This window comes from Sylvia atricapilla, chromosome 7 (assembly GCF_009819655.1).
Source record: "Sylvia atricapilla isolate bSylAtr1 chromosome 7, bSylAtr1.pri, whole genome shotgun sequence".
NCBI classification, from domain to species: Eukaryota; Metazoa; Chordata; class Aves; order Passeriformes; family Sylviidae; genus Sylvia; species Sylvia atricapilla.
Window position 1 is genome coordinate 31,824,418 of NC_089146.1, and position 17,667 is coordinate 31,842,084.

General features: G+C 38.1%; 1 protein-coding gene across 1 annotated transcript in view; it reads left to right on the forward strand.

The window, feature by feature from the left end:
* Positions 1–17,667, forward strand: part of MGAT5 (alpha-1,6-mannosylglycoprotein 6-beta-N-acetylglucosaminyltransferase) — a 114,740-nt gene that overhangs the window by 63,560 nt on the left and 33,513 nt on the right. The window contains exons 7-11 of the mRNA XM_066323144.1: positions 5,371–5,442; positions 6,561–6,722; positions 7,604–7,773; positions 8,655–8,789; positions 14,459–14,592. Of these exons, the coding sequence (XP_066179241.1) occupies positions 5,371–5,442; positions 6,561–6,722; positions 7,604–7,773; positions 8,655–8,789; positions 14,459–14,592 (673 nt within the window). The remainder of the gene's footprint in view (positions 1–5,370; positions 5,443–6,560; positions 6,723–7,603; positions 7,774–8,654; positions 8,790–14,458; positions 14,593–17,667) is intronic.

Genomic DNA, 17,667 nt, shown 5'->3' on the forward strand with positions numbered 1-17,667 from the left:
CCAAAATGTTCCATTTTGGTGTGCAGTATGGGTCAGAACCACAGAGACACAGAGTAATTTGTTAACCCATAACGGGGTGGCACTCCTGCAGGAACTTGGGAGCAGCTCTTCTCCTCTGCTCTGTGTCTTGGCTGCTTGAGCAGAACGGGAGGTGAGTGGAAAGCAAGAGGGAACCCAGCATGTCCAGGCTTCTGTCTTTTATTTCAAGCTGTCCCCTGCACAAACTTGCAGATAAAACAGAATTTTTGCTCCTCCTTTCTCACTGTTTTTCTTCAGGCACTGGCTCATTCCTGGGGTGTGGTATGCAACTGTGTGGTCATGGAATGGCTTGGTTTGGAAGGGACTTTAAAGCTCATCCTGTTCAAACCCCTGCCTTGGGCAGGGACACCTTCCACTGTCCCAGGTGTCTCCAAGCCCTGTCCAACCTGACCTTGGACCCTTCCAGGGATGGGGCAGCCACAGCTTCTCTGGGCACCCTGTGCCAGGGCATCACCACCCTCTGCTCCTCAGAACACAAGTTTTGCTGGAATCTTCAAAGAGTGGATGAGATACAAATGGCCTGAATAGCAAAACCAGAGCCAGACAGGGCTTTGAAATAGTAAACATTAAAAAGCGAGTTAAACTTGCTTCCTTTCAACTGTGATGCCCATAGAGAAGAGTGAGTTACTTTTAAACTTAGCATTTAGTTATGAAAAAGGCAGTTGTTTAACACTGTAATGGCATTGGCACAGTTATCATTTTCAGGGATGGCATTGCCTCTGGGGAGGAATGTGAAAAAATTAATTTCTAGGCAGTACAAAAATATATTTCACTGCAAAATGTCACTTTGCAGCTGAAGAATGAAGCTCTTAAAAATATCTTCTAGAAAATGAGTTTTTCACACTATTTCCAAGATTAAAAAAAAAAAAAAAAGGTGGAGAAAGTAGAGGGGGCTTATAGATTTTTTTTTCTTTATCTACGTATGTGTTTCTCAGAAAGGACTGCTTTCCACACGGGAGTGGAACTGGTGCTGGTGGTCAGCTGGTAGCTGTGGTGCAAGTTACTGCCCCCCATTACCCAGGTGCTTACCTGCTGGAGCTGGGCAGGTCTGTCTGAAATCCCAGGCGTTGGATCTCCAGCTCACCTTTCATGTGCACGTGAAACTTTTGGGTACCCATTTTGGAATCCAACACTTCAGAGGTTTAAAACTGGTTTGAATTCCAGTCTGTGAGGCTGAGACTCCTGTAGCTTTTGCATGTGTGCTAATGCACTGCTGGAGAGAATTCTTGTTTTCAGTCCTTTAGACTTGATGGAAACACAGGGCATAGTTTGGCTGTGGGAGTATTTTCCTTCACACTCTTACTTCTGCTTTGAGGACTAAAGCAGAAAAAACACAAAAACCAAAGGTGATTTTGAACATGGATTTGTTTCCAGGGTGCAAGCTGTAGCCTGAGGCACAATTCAGTGAAAATTCCTAGGTATCATAGTTATAGAGGTTTCTTAGATCCTTGTGGTTTTTCTAGTTTACTGCAGTTTGCTCACGTCCATGGGGAATTCCCTTTATTACAACTTCTGCTGCTAATCCTGGACAGTGAGTTAATGATTTATATTTCTTCAGTGTAATGTAGCATCAAACCAGCTACTTTCAATTCTATGCAAACAGTCAGAAATTTCACAAAACCTGTGCTGTTGTCTGAAATGTAAATCATCAGAAGTACAGACTTACTTAGTCATCTTGCACGTGTCCCTAAGAAACTGAAATGATGATAGTCAGCACTTTGTCCCCAAATTACCGATTGGTGGATTGATCTGATTTGGGATGATTTGGGCTCAGTTATTTTTTCTTCTTCTCTCACCTTAAACTGGCTTAAACTGTCACCTTAAACAAGTCTTTTAATGACCTGTTAGAAAAGACACAGATGCCAGTGTATGAGAGGAGTCGGATATGGTGCACATTACTGAGGTCAGACAAGAGGCCATTTGTTGATTGACGTGTGAAATGTTGTATTGCTGTGTCACTGGGGCTGTGGGTACCTTACACCCAGCATTGGAGACTGCCTTTGGAAACAACCACATCCAAAGCCACCTGTGTCCTACTCCACTTCACTGACCAGGCAGGCACTCATCTTGCACACCACAGATTCTGTAACCCCATAAAGGGATTCTGTCACCGAGGAAATGCTAAACAAAAAATAAGAGTTGAGAAAGTCACCTTCCCAATTGGAGCTGTTCTTTCACATCAAATTCTCAAAGGGATTTGTGGAATTATGATTTCGCTGCCTGCCTTCATACTGTCTGATAAATTTAAAGATGCATTTTCTTTCACCATATATTACACTGGAATTTTTTATTTGTGTGTTCTTCTCTCTTGGACTTAAAAGCAGCACTGTACCATGGATAGAAGTCTACTGAGCAGTGTGTTCACCTGGTGTGCAAAGAGAGTTGGTTTAGCTTCCCTGCAGATGGGCTGCCCCTGCCCTTTGGCAGAGTCCAAAATGAAGATTATCCCAAGTGCTCAGAACATACTCTTCAGCTCTGGCTTTATTCAACTCCCACTGTGACTCTTTGAAAGCATAAAGGTCTTTCTGAAATTCTGGATGTGGAGAGCTGCTGGCAGAGTACACTTCGATTCAATTTGGAAGATGCTCAGACTACTCCAGTGCTACAGATGTTTGCCAGGTTCTTAAAACTCTGCTTGAAGTACTTGCTCTGTAATAGAGTTGAGTGCTGCAATCTTGCTGTGCATTCAGTTTCAGTGTGTCTGAGGAAGAGTCACATGAACAGATACCTGCAAAACTTCCATAAAGCAAGTACTCTTCAAATTTATTAGGTTTGTTTGGGGGTTTTTTTCATCCTAAACCTAGCCATTTACACCTTAGAGCAGTTCAGAACACCAGCTTTTCTCTAGTGTCTGGAATCATGTAGCACTTAAATTTTGAACTTTTAAACTGCTGTGCAACTCAACCTTAAGGGGCTGGCTACTTACACTCCAGGCAGGGCTGTGACTAATGCAATTCCAAAGCAAGCAGGGAACACTCCTCAGGTGGACATGGTTTCCTGAGCAAGATCAAAGACTGACTAATGCACTTGATTTGCATTGAATTCAGTACCAGGAACAGGAGGCACAGCTGGTCTTATTCAAAAATATGACAGTACAAAGATAAATATAGTGTGTTCTGAATAATAGCTTAGCATTTATATCACTCATCCAAAAAATGGTCTGTCTTCAAATCTGCAGTTGCTGCTTCCCAACAGTCGTCTTTAACTGCTAATCTGTCTGGTATCACATCCTTCCTATTAAATCATTTACATGACAGTACAACAGGAGGTTGCTATGGAGAGAAGAAGCTGGAGAAAGAACTGATGGTAACCCAGTGAGAGGAAGGCAGTGCTGGAAATGGGGAAGAGGAGTCCTGGTTCCTTCTTCAGAGGAAACTTCAGTGTTTGGTCTTAAATGATCAAATGAACACGTTCAAGAGCAGGATCCAAATGGACATCACTGCCTTCCTTCACCTTGCTCAAAATTAGAACTTGCAGGATGTAGATCTTCTCTGCCTAAACAAATACAAAGCTGAAGTGTTTATATTTTTCCAATGGACTTTTCATCTAGACCCACTTTAGTGATATCAAATCCTTTCTGCCATCATTACTAAAGATCAGTAAGGAAAAATGAGAGCCAGGACAACTGCAGACACTGATATTACTTTGAATCTCTTCCGTAAGTGTTTATTTGTGATGAGAATTATTGTCATTTATTTTTAGACTAGAGGGAATATTTCTAAAAGTCCAAAAGAGCTGCATTTGTTTTTCGGTCAGTGAGGCATGCAGTGAACTGTCCTTGGCAGCCCTGAAAAATCTGCAATTCCTTTAGGATGCCTTGTGGTGCAATGTGAAATACATGAAGTCAGAAAAGGGGCACGTACAGTAGTCCTTGAAATGTCATATCTTAATTTAGATCAGTACTAATGCTAGGAATAATGCAAAATCTGTACTATTAAAACAAAGGAAAAAAATCCCTGAGAAGTTTGTGACCATGCATGATTTGTAATGTGGAGCTTCCAACTCTTTTCTGCCACAACTTTATAGTTGTAAAAGTTAGGATTGATAATTGCTCCGATTTCTGATGTGGTTCCAGAGTTGAAGTCCACTGAAGAATCAAGATGTTTTCAAAGGAGGTTGATAAGTCACTGCTTTCAAATGTTGTATTAAACACAGTGAGTAGGTCAAGTCATAGCATTCAAAATGCTTTTTTATCATTTATCTGAAGAACCTAAGGTTGATACATTTCTTCCCTTTAATGAGGTTAGGATGGCTATTCATCTATTTTCATGTGATTGGCCTTGCAGGCAATCATATGGTGTGATCTTAAGCCTTTAATCTGCAATGCTCCAGGCTTCTGCAGCATGATTAAGCTAAAATTGTGTTCTGACAGGTCTGTGATTGGAGGAACCACAAGAGCAACTCTGACTTTCAATTCTCTGCGAGTTGTGAACTTAATCAGCAGTGATGGGGTGTCTTTGCCAGCTGATAAAGTTTTGCATTTCCCCTTTTCACAGTACAGGCATGTTTCAGTTTTCATGGGTTTGCCTCCAACACTGAGATTCCTCCTTCCCTAGAGCAAGCAGTCTAATTTCTTAAGGCCCATAAATAATAAGGATTCTGCACACAGCTACGATCCCTGGGGACAGCTCAGGGGCTCTCAGTGACTTGCATCCATTTGCTATTTCTTCACTGACTTCTCCCTGTTGTACTTTTTTATTTTCTAGTGGACAAGAGTAGAAATATTGCATTTGCATTGATCGTGTTTCTCTAAGAATCACAGCTGTTGATGCTTGTGAATATTGTTACTTATGTTATAATTACCTTATCTATAGCCTTCAAACGTGGTGGCTTTGATTCTGTGATGATTCGCACTTTTTTGGTCTGCATTGCTACAAGGTAGAACTTTGACCCTTTGATTTAGCAAGCTTTGTCCTTTTATAAAAATACTCTAGGGAGATAGAAATGTTCCAAAGTACATATTTTTGTAAGGTCTAGAAGCATAAAAAACTTCTTCAAAACATTTTAGAACTGATCAGAGAAATTGCATTTGAGCATTTAACAGTTGACCTCTGCCTTGACCTGCTGTTTTCATTATCATGAATGAATAGCTAAATGTGACTTTTGGTTGCAAATTTGCTGGGTTAAAAGAGCATTGAATTGCAAAAAGTAATCTTAAGCTTTTCCTGCAAATAAAGCAATTTTATCTTGAAATAATCACCTTATTATCAGCTGATACCTTATTTAGGCCATCAGGTTAGCATAAAGTTATAATATAAAGGCAGAGAGTGGAGGCTTTGGTCAACCAGCTGAAAATAAAGTAACATTTATTTTGATGTGATTGTTTTACAGGTTGAAAATTGGTGTCCTCGTTTACCTTGGAGAGCAAAAAATCCTAATGAAGAAACTGATCAAAAAACAGTGGTAAGAACAACCTTCTCCTTAATGAGGACAAACATGAGCACTAATTCAGTGATTCATGCAAAATATCCTGCAATCCTGTGCCACAGAAATGCTAAAAAGATTAGAATTTACAATTTTTACTTCTGAGTTCTTCAAAGCTGAAAGGAATCCTCCTTGACATATGTAGCTCATGTATCCAGTCCTTGTATTGTGCTCTTGCTATTAGATTTTCATTAAAAACTTTTGTGTTTAAATTTATTAAAGCCTCTATACAGATACTGAGAAAAATTACAAATCCACAGACTGCTCACTAGTGTTAAATATATGTGAAAATGTCCATTTTTATGGTCCCAAAAATCTGGGCATTTTTTACAAAACTGCCTTAATGGAAAAAGGCTTATATTCATTTCAGGTTTGTAGCAACATTTTGATTACTCCTAATTTTTTCCCAGTAAATACTATACAGCACACAGAGTTGTTTCTAAATTGTTACAGCATAATTATGTAGCAATTAGGTATTTTAAGATAATTTAAGATAATTGTTGGGCTGCATATGAACACTACTTACATAATACAGATATAGACTGTCTGATTTTGTAAAACAATTGATCTAAGAACAGTCCAGCTTTAAATGAGTATTTCCCTTAAAATTTATACCCTAGTAATGTTTCTTCCTTCCTGGTATAATTGGAGACTTCCTTGTGTTTGGAAGATTGATGATATACATAAATCTTGAGCCTACTGTTCTGTATTATGATTTAGACATACCTTTACCTCATTTTGAAGCACATGAACAAAACCAGATCTTACATTGCAGAAATAAGTGCATTGTGAAGCATTGCAAACGTATTCTGAGCTATGAAATACTACTAATAAAATAACAGTAGTTTATGTAGCTTAGAAGCATCTGTTTAAGTATCTTAAATATAATATATTTATATTAGATATTTATATATTAATATTTTTAATATTTGAAGTAAAATCTTAACGTGCTCAAAGTGCATCTTTTTTTTCTTTTTTTTTGTGTAAGAAGAGGGATATAAAGCAAAGAGCTCACATTTGAGCAGTTTTTTTAACTTCTGGAAGGTATGCTGAAGAATAACTAATGTTTGAGGTGTTTCTTAATGCTTTGCTTGAAGGCTGAAATTCGCATCAACTTCGATAATCTCTACAAAATGATGTCAAGGCATGAGGAGTTCAGGTGGATGATGTTGCGCATCAGACGAATGGCTGATACCTGGATTGAGGCAATCAAATCACTTGCAGAAAAGCAAAATTTGGAGAAAAGGAAACGAAAAAAGGTAAATGAGAACACTTTTATTCCTGTCACTTGCTGTTATATGGGCTCTTTCAAGCTTCTCGTTCCAGGTGTAGCTTCAGAGTGGAAATAGAAAATATGTCTAAAAGGCTTGTGCTTGCACTCTCTTCAAGAAGTGTTTTGCTTTTTTGAAATTCTGTTGCAATGGGTGATTGCTTTACAGATAGTTTTATGTGTTTTGCATGAGTCAGTGTTGGAGAAAGTTTCCTGGCCTCTGTAGTATTGGATGAAATAGAGACTATGTAGACTAAATAGAGACTGTTCTAAGGGGAGAAACTGTGAATTTACTACAAGTTCCTGACACTGTTTTATGTAGTCATGAGATACAACATTGCACATCTTCGTTGTCCAGAATTGAGATACACTCTAAATGGTGTATCTTTGGTTTGGATTTGAGTAGACTTAAAGTTGACCAAAACTTTGGGTTGGATAAGTTTACACCTCCTGTAATGAGTTCAGTTTTAAAGTCATGAGATACTTGAAGTGAAAAGGTGTAGTTAATTTGATTTTATATTTTTAAATTACCTCCACTAGTTTAGATAAAGCCAGAAGCTGCAAACACAACAGCAGGTTCCCTTTCCTGCCTTGTTATTCCTGGAGCCAGTCCTGAGTGGCAGCAGCCCCCCATGTATGTTCATATTTCTACCCTCTCTTAGGCCTGGCTGGCTCCACTCCTTGCTGGAGACTCTCAGTCCTTGCATTAATTACAAAATTAAATTGTTTGTGTGGAAGTATTGGCTTATTTTCATTGATTTTTTTTTTCCTTTGGCCATAGTTGGAGTTTAATAGAAAGAAAAACTGCTGTAATGTGTAACAGTTGCATGTTTAATGTCAATAACTCAAACATATGACTTTCCTTCCCAGATCCTTGTCCATTTGGGCCTTTTGACAAAAGAATCTGGATTCAAGATTGCAGAAAATGCGTTTAGTGGTGGCCCACTTGGTGAATTAGTCCAGTGGAGTGATTTAATTACATCTCTCTACTTACTGGGCCATGACATCAGGATTTCAGCTTCACTGGCAGAGCTCAAGGAGTAAGGAGATTACTTTCGCTTTTGAAACTGGAATTAAAAGAAAAGAATTGTCAACTCTTGAAGCTTCTATTAACAGTGTATAATTTCTTGAAGCATAAAATGAAAGTGATAATTCACTAAACAGACGATAAGGTTGTTTTCGTGAGCTAAGTATATGTGCCATGGAAAGGATAATGTGTTTTCATTGTAGCTTCAGGCTCCTGGGACTTCATAAATGAATGTTGTAAAATTCCAACTAAGCAGCTTAGTCTTTAACATTCCAGGTGCTTTAACCAGCTGCAATGGGAAATGTTACAGACTAGCCTAATTCTATGTCCTCTGCTTCAGTTTCTGCTGCTCTTGGCTCAGTATCTCATTGTAAGATAAAGGTTTAAGTTCTTTAAACATGTTACTTTTGATGTAGTTAATTGCTTGTGTTAGGTCAAATTGCTCCTTGCTCCTCCTTGTCCTGGTTTGCCAACTAGTTCAGCACCAGACATAAAACATCTGTTTGAAGCTTGAGCACATGTGCTTTTTCTACAGTTTTCCACTTTTAATTACATGACAGCATTGTTTTATAGAGACCTCTTGTACAATAAAGCTGTCAACAGAAGTCAGGGTTATTTTTAATAATTTCAAAACACACTATTTTTAAGCATTTCAAACGTATTATTCTTTTGCCTAAACTAGATGAGATTTTTAGTGAAAATTAGTGCTTTACATTTAATAAATGTTGAGTATATCTAACATTTCACTGTTCTTACATGGTTCAGGATTTCAAAACTAGAGTAAAGAGTAAAACTTCTTTGGAAACTGGAATTGTTGGAATAGACAGTATTACATCATCAATTCAAGGTACTTAGAAAGTAATGCTTTTTCATACTGCTTCTTTTTTTGTTTAGGATCATGAAGAAGGTTGTAGGTAACAGATCTGGCTGCCCGACCCAGGGGGATAAAATTGTAGAGCTCATTTACATTGATATTGTGGGACTGACTCAGTTTAAGAAAACCCTTGGTCCATCGTGGGTTCATTACCAGTAAGTATAACACCCACTTGCCCTCTAAACTGCTTTGTTAAAGAGCTTTTGTTGAATAACGCATGTCAAAGTACTGAAATAAGTCCATTCACGTGAATTTATTTACAAGTGAAAAGACACTTTTTTGTTGTCTTTAGCTGTTAGGATTAAAGGGGCTAATACTTGCTCTTTGCATGCCATCATTATCCCCCCCCAGCAAGCTTAAGATTCTTGGATTCAATTATTTTTAATCTTAAAAATCTTAATTATCCTCTTGATAAATAATCATCTCTGCCCCTCTTTCCCTCTTTGCTTTACCCACACTTCCCTCTCTCCATTTTTTCTGTAAATTAGTAGATGAGCTGAGAGATTACTGCATTTTGTTCTTTAGTTGGAATACCAGAGGCACATTTTGCTTGTTGTAACTACACTGGATCAATGATTGTGGAGATTTATCTGTTCTAATTGTATTGCCCAACAACTGCAGTGCAATTTTCTGTTCCATCCCTTAAGATACTGGGCAGAGAGTTGTCTTCAGGGGAGGTCTGAAGGATAAACTGCAGTTATTGTTGCTTCTGTAATCTAAAAACGTCTTTCCATTAGAAATGGATGATGAGGGTCACAAGAAATGACTTTGTGCATCTGCAGTTTTAGAGCCTCTTTTCTTTTTGTCGATAGCTTTAACTCATTAAGCCTCCCATGTGTTGTACAAATACACATCAGCATGAAATAAACCCAAATCTACATTAGTGATGTTGATTTTTGTGCTCAAATTAGCTGTGTTTCATGCTCCATAAAGTCTAGTAAATCCTGCTTGAGGGAAGATATTGGAAGGTGTTCTAGACAGAGAAACCGTTTTCTTTCAGCCTCAGGATTTTCTAGAGCATTGGATCTTTCCAGTGTCATTTTAAATGAGAGCACAGTGATCAACATTGCAGATTAGATTACTCTTAATCTCTTTTTTGAAGCAGGGAGTAAACGGATATTCCAGTTTTTAGGAGCCTGCTAATAAAGATAATCCCATTTTCCACTGAGCAACAGTTGCTTGTCTGTCTGCCAGATGTAATTGTCACTAAGAGATCACATGCAGCACTGTGCTCAGGATATGAAACCCTTCTTATAAATTTTAAATGTTTCTTCCTGTCTGCTTGCAATTACCTGTCTGGTATATCCTGTAACAAAGCTATGGAAATATATATTGAGATGGTAGATTAGCTATTCAATTTTTCTTCCTTCACAGAATCATTACGTCTTGAATTATCAATCTGTTTTTCATTGATTACTGTTTCGTGGTAATGGCTGGTGCTTTCTTGTTTAGGAGAGCAAAATTACATGTAACTCCAAATGCCTTAGACACTGTGGAATTTTTTGAGGCTTTTGGGGGAGAAAAAGATATCTTAATGCCTGTCTTCTACAGCACTGGATTTCATGGACTGGGAGGAAATCTCATCTAGTCCACAGCATGACTGAAAAATAAATAAGGGTACATTTGTCCTTCATGGGACATTTTTGCCTCATCTTTTACTGAAGACTGAAAAAGATGCTCCAACATGTTGCTTTATATAGTTAAACTTTTCTTTAATGTGTTTTTCTAGGCCTGGTTTCTTGCTAACTGCCCGTTGCTCCTCATTCTAATAAGGTTCTGGACAATAAATTACTCTGCCAGCCACTAGGATGTCTTCTATACTGTTTTTCCTTCAATTTTAAAAATAGCCATATTTTTAAAAATATATAAATTTAGAAGTTTGAATCATTACGTGCAATTCATTTTTTGTATACCTTTCATGCAACTTGTTGCATTTATTTGGAATCTCTAAATTCATGATGCTTTTGCTCAAGTTCAGTCTGCAAAAGAGGATCCAGAGTCTGGCAGAGATCACAGAATTGATTAAAGCAGGAGAATTAATTTGTAGCTTCTTGCATGCTGTCTCCTATTTCAGGATCCTCTTCCAATCCTTGTATTTTCTCCCAGCATCATGAGTTATCTTACAAATTTTGTCGTTCAAATATTTTGAAGTTAAAGCCACTAAGAGCATAGGCATCCGTTTCCATTTAATTCCAATAAAATAAACATTATCACAAATAAAGCTGCTTTTTAGTCCTTGTTGTTACAAACTCTGCTTTTTTTTTTCCTCAGTTGTATTGAATGGCAGTAGGAACAACTGTTTGTCTCAAAAGAAGGTGTTTTTCAGTAGATGTGTGCAGGTCAGCTCAGTCTGGTTTATACAGACCGGATAAAATGAATTAAAACGTTTTTATTCGCTTCAGATCAAAATAGAGTGGCAGAATAAGCCTCTGCCTGCAGAACAGTCGCCTGCTAAGAGTGCTTTATATAATCTTTCTGGGTGAACTTGAGCCCTGAGGAAATTTTTGGTAGCTGCAAATCAGGTTTCTGGAACTGCAAGCTGGAAAGAATGACCCTGCTGCTTTAGGAGTGAATATTTCTGAAAGACTCTTCTGCACTGCTGAGAGCACCAGTGACTTTAGGTAGTATGTGCTTTATCTGTGGGATAATTGCTGCTGCAAATAGCAGGAGCACAGCAGAACACATCTCATTTTGGAGTGCACCTTCTTTCCAAGCAGAACAATGCCTGGACCTGCTGGATTTTTCTGTTCTGAGGTGTTGATGTTTGAATGCAGTTTGCGTGCAATAAATCAACATACAAATTAGTAGCTCAATATAGTTTGAAAAGTGCAGTCTTAGCACCCTCATCCTCCATGCAGCACATAAAAATCTGCTATTTTTTCATTTTTCCACAGTCTCTCTAGCAATGACTCATTCCCATATGCCAACAATCCAACTGGCTTTTTTTTTTTTCTTGAAATAAATTAACGTGACAGCTCTCCTGAGAAAGTTCTTGCTTTGTTGCTGTTCTCTAGAATGTATCTTTTTAGGAGGGTTATTTTCTGTCCTAAGATTTTAAATGTGAATACAGAGTGGCCTGATGAAGTGGGAGAAGGATACAAAAATATGTGTATAAATACTTCCACTAGGTCAGCTCTGTGGGGATTGTGCTTCTGCCCAATACTTAAGGGGGAAAAAAAGCTCCCTTGAAATAATCCTGGGTTACTTTTGTCTGATTTTTATTTTATAAGCCTGAAAATTGTCACTTCTAATGTGCTAGACAAAAAAGACTAACATGGATGTTTCTAAAGCAATTTATTACCTACCAGTCCTCTTTTTAATTAGGCAGAGAATAGACTTAGTCTGACACCAATTTCAGGGCACGTTGCAATTCTCTGCAGCTTCACTGCTAAAGCTAGGTGACATTTTAGGAAGGAAGAGTGGGAAAACTGAAATTAAAGGTATACCAAGCTAGCTTTTTTTTTTTTTTTTAATATATCCCTGATTTATAAAAAAAAGTACTGTTTTGTCATTTTCAAAATTAATTATTTCATTTTAGAAAGGCTAATGTATTGTTTCCAAAAATAGTTTTTAAAAAAGACATCTAAATCATTAAGTGAAACAAATGGAGAATATGGTACTAGGGTAGACAATCAAGGCATTCCTACATACATTAAAATATCAGTTCAGCATAATTGGTATTAATTACATTCATTTCTAAATTCTAAATCTTTACCAGCTCTTTTCTGCTGCATTTCAGGGATTAGTTTCACCACTTAAAGCTTTGATCTCTCATACCATTCCTTGCACAGACTTGCACTTTTTGCTGTCATCTTTTTTTCTCACTTAGTTTATGTTGAATCATATCAGTATCTTTTTGTTTTCCTGCTTTCTGGTTTAGATTCCTGTTGCATCACATTGCCTGTCCTGATTCAGAGGCCCTGTGTGTATTGGACATAGTTCCTCAAATCCCTGTGACCATTAGTGCTGCTTATCTTACATCTGACTACAGGAAAAAAGAGAGACAACAAAGCAGTGCAGTGCTCCTTACATTTATCTCTTGACTAACTCCAGTAAATAATGTTGCAGTTTTTCAAGAGCTTTCTCCTATTTTTCATTCTCCTGTGCTCAAGTACCTGGCCAAAAGCTGTATGTTTGAGAGGAATTTTGTTTTAAGACCTGCCAAGGAATAAGAGGGCTTTTATTACTGAATGATTCATCAGTGCAGAACTTGTTTTGGTCCTGCTGGAGTATTTTGTGTGATGCAGAGATAATTGCCACTGTTGTAAAATATTTTCATTGAGAACAGTTGACATAAAACACTGCACGGAAACTGATCTGTCAGCTTTGTTGTTTGGTGAATCATAATGTGTTGTATATTTTGACTTTCTTTTTGTTTCAAATATCTCTGCGGAGGTTTAAAAAAACCACGTCATTTTGCTCAATATGTATTTTGGAATAAAAAGGAGGTAGCATTTCATAGAAGAATTTAAAAGTTGCTGGGATTTTTTTTCTACTTCCCTAATTACTTAATACTTTAGAGAAAGGGGAAACATATATGTAACACTTAAATTTATTTTAGGGGCTAAAATCTTTTCTTTTTAAAACTGACAAATGACTGGAGAGAAGTTCTTTCACCTTTTGAGGGCTAAATTCTTTCACATTTAAAAGCTGAAATCAGATAGTTTATTGAGCAGAATGTACATATGGGCTTGGAGCATGGGAAATGTTGAAAACGGTGAAAAAAATAGCAATTTTTAATAGTAACTTTTGCAGCTAAAAATGCTTTTTCCCTTCTCTGCCACCCATGAGTCCCTTCCCAGTGATACAATGTGCAGTGCTAAGAGTCCCTGTGTTTATACCACAATTGCACAGGATATTTAGTTCCTGTACAAGTCTTTTCTGCAATTTTGTCTGTAGAGGGCTGAAGAATGGTAGAGGCAGCAGCTCTGGAGCCCTTCAGTGGCAGTGGTCAGTGTGTCCAGGTCATAGCACAGATTTGGCAGGCTGCATTTTGGAAACAAAACTTCTAGAATCTCTAACCTTGGACATGCACCACCTTCTTCATACTGACACTTTTTCTGCCTGTAATGCACCATGGGCCCTTTCTTTTCCAATAAATTAATAGGATTTTAAATAAAGGGTGAGCATCATTCTCTCATCCCAGGCTCTTTGTAATCCAGTGCCAGGATTTCTCTCTTGTTGTGTGCTGGTTGATGCAGGTAATTGACTTTTATGTTGTTCCTTCAAAAGTCTGTGACAAAATGTTTCATAAACAAGTAAATGAGCTGACTGCAAGAAGTCAGCATATTAAATCATCTTCAGTGCTTTTCCAGTAGGTCTCAAAGTCAGAACCTGGAGACAAAATACAATTGTCTAAAGACAATGTCCTCTTCTCCTCTGATCTTCTTGGCATGTGGCCCCTGGCTGCTGCACTTGGTTTGTGGTAATGCTTGAGAACTTTAAAAAACACATGGGAAATCCTCTCTTCTTCTGCCCAAACTCTACTCCAGGGCCCTAGGAAATGCAGGTGACCACTGTGGCATTCCCATGAGTTCTACTTGGATTTTAAAGCATAACTTCATTCTGTAAGGAAACCCAAAATAAGCTCCAGGGTTGTTATTTGAATATCTGATATATCCTTGAATTTGCTGTTCATAACATCTTTGTGAATGTAATATGAACAGAAATGTTTGAAATTAAAATGTACCTTCAGTTTGTATGTTCTCTACAGCTGCAAGTAAAAGCAAAACACATTTTAATGATCATAATTATGTATATATACGCACATTCTTAAATATACAGATGTAGGTGTACCTACAGTAAATTTGTTTTTCTCTTTTAGGTGTATGCTGAGAGTTCTGGATTCCTTTGGGACTGAGCCAGAGTTTAACCATGCCCATTATGCCCAGTCTAAAGGCCACAAGACACCGTGGGGAAAGTGGAACCTCAATCCACAGCAGTTTTATACAATGTTCCGTAAGTACCCTGTGCTTATAAATAATTTAGAGCTTTAAAAAGGAAAGCTGTCACTGAGATTTTTTTTTTTTTATCATGCAAGACAAATTCACAGTTTAATAAAATGTGACTGCTAAATGGGAAGATTTGTGTCAATGTCTGTAGACTGTGCAAAAACTCTGTTGTGCTTCCACCCAGCAATGAGAAAATAAAAATACTGAGCTAATATAAATAGTGGCAGGGAACTTTATGCTCTGGGTACCTGTGGAAAGTGGTGCTTGGCCTTTTCCCTCAAGTATCAGGGAGTTTGTTTTTGTTAGTTTTGCTTTCACTAATATTACTATGAAGCAATAGATCTTTGAGGAGCTTGCTACCTTACATTTTTATAAACTGCACTCCTGCATTTCATGTATTGAGCAGAAGTTAGAAATTGTTAGCTTTAGTGTTGTATTTCTGCTTTTGTTCCTCACCAGCTCAGCAGCACCATCCCTTCACTGTTTCTTTGTGTTCAGGATTAAAAAATGACCACTCAGCAAAACTTTTTGTCTCTACTTTTTTATGGCTTTATAAAAATTTTTACCTAGCTTGTTTTCATATTGTGAGTATTTATTGTGACTAAAATTTATTTGCCAGCAGTGTACAAAGCTATTGTATAAAAAGCAGTAGATTTCAGCACTGCTTTAGATCTTTCAAGCATCAATAAATATATTTTGAAGCGTCCCCAGCCAAACCTAAAAAAGAAACAGAACAGACACACACAAAAAAGGTATAAATTCTCTATAAATTGAGTCAGATTAAATGATTAGCGTGACCTGGTCTACATCTAGTCTTTGACTTTATGGCAGTAGGTTCCAGAATCAAGGGATCCCTCTCTTGCCTGCTGTAGCAGTAATTCAGGTGTGTGATCTCTGTAATTCAGGGGTGTGATCTCTGTAATTCAGGGGTGTGATCTCTGCAAGGTGCAGGGTCACTGCTGGAGGCCAGGGAGGCTCAGGGCAGTGCCTTTGGCTGTGTGCAGAGGCTGCTCAGCCCAAATCTGTAAGGAAACATTTCGTGGTGACCTGCCCACCTCCAGAGTTTAATGCTGGCTCCTGCCTGACATTAAGATCAGGGCTCTGTTCTCTCTCATCAGCTTTCATCATCAATCTTTCAACCTTTCCTGCTCTTCACAGCAGAATTATACATGCTGCTGTCGGGCTGACACTCTTTTGATTTCAGTTGCCCTGTGAAATTCTTGAGAGAGGCATATTTTGTCTGTCAACATTTGCTGTGCAAGTTTTTCCAGAGAAATATAAGTGAAGGTTGTTCAAGAGATAAAAGGCTGCATTCACAGCTGTTGGGAAGCAAGTAACAAAACATGTGGTGGTGAAATGTGACTTGGAAGTGGTTGCAGAGTTTGTGTCTGGGTATTAGTAAGCAGAGCTTGTTCTGTATCCACATTTGCTAATATTTATTGGTTTGTGTCCTAAATAGAAAAGGGCCTCAGTCAAGCTTTGTTTGAGCTGTCCAGCTGTTGGGAAAGTCAGATGTGAGTCCTGTTGAAGATAGCAGCAAGGGGGGTGCAGCACTCAGTGAGAATAGCTGGATGAGCACTGGTGGTACAGCTGTGTGCTCTGTGTGTGCACCACTCACTCCCACTCCATTAGGTGCACAAGAAAGTAAATCTTCTCTCTAGAGATCTCTGTTGTGGAAGTACAGACTGCCACTGCTACAGGCTCTTGTGCAGAGAAAATTGCTTCATAAGGAATTCTCCAAAGAGTAGGACTGTATCGGAATTTTAATAAATAACCATTTCCAGTTTTTTACTGCTAGAAACGACTGTGGGTCTTCTTCTGCAGGAAAAGTGGTAAATAGATTGTAGGTAAACTAATTCTGAGTAATTCCAGTGCTGTGGATTATTCCAGGGTTTTCCTTTTTTTTTTTTTTTTTTTTTCCCTGTACTAGGTGGAGAAGAGTCCACGTGTTTTGTGATATTTAAAGTTTATGTTTGTTGTTTTGTTCTCTGCTGCAGAGACAGCACCATCTTTATGGGCTTGTGATTAAAAGTGCATATTATGCATCAGTAAAGATTTTATAGCAGATTGGAACCCTGGACAGCTTCCCAAGATTCCCCAGACTCTATTATGTTTTGAGAACTCTGATTATAAGGGCAGAAAATTATCCTGAGCAACAAGCAAGCCATATTCAAACCTGTGGCATTTTACCAAGTCCTTGACTGTTCTCTGAGTTTTCCAGAAGCGTGAGAGCTTTTCCCCTTTTTTATGTTTTCCATGTTTTTAATTCAAATACCTTCATGCAAAATCACAGCACTGGTACTTCTAAAAGTTCATGGTCTCGCTTAAAAATTCATCTGAGTGCTGCTTCCTGTCTGTGGTGTTTGAGGCACTGAATTCCACCAGTTCTAAGTGCTAACTTTAACAAAGGTTTATTTTTCTTTTGAGTGTGTACTGCCTTGCCTCTCCTTTGAATGCAGTCTCTTCATCCAAAAATATGAAAGGATGGAAAAATGCCCCTTTTCAGACATATTTGAAATGTGCTGTTTTCTGTGTGAAATTCTAAAAAGTCCTTGGGTCTAAGTGAGTGCCTGGCTGTTGCTGAGGCATTTTTTTTGTGAAAAAGAGTAATTGTCATTTGAAAGACTAAATGTAATGGCAGAGAGATGTGTGCACTGTGTATGGTTTCTCTGTTCTCCTGCATTATCCACTTGGATGATTTTCAGGAGCAAAAATGCAAAACCTCATGATTGCAGTAGAATTTTTTTTAATAACTGTACTAAAGGTTTAGCATTGAATGTATCAAAATTGCCTGGGGCGTTGTCTTTGGATTTAGGGGTTTTTTTGTTTTGTTTTGGGTTCTTAAGCTTTTCAAAATGTGATTAATTATCAGCTTGCGTGCCAGAATGTAACAGGAGGCCTAGAGAGGAGATCCTGCTGTTTATTGCAGCCTTTTTCTGTGTGCACTTGTGAGGCTCTGGCACTTTTTAGAGGCAAAAAACCCCATGTGTTGGAGTAGGTTTTACAAAGTAGGGATGGATTTTTACCTGAAGCATTGAGTGTTGGAGTCTGTCACTGGAATTAAACACTCAGTCTACAAAAA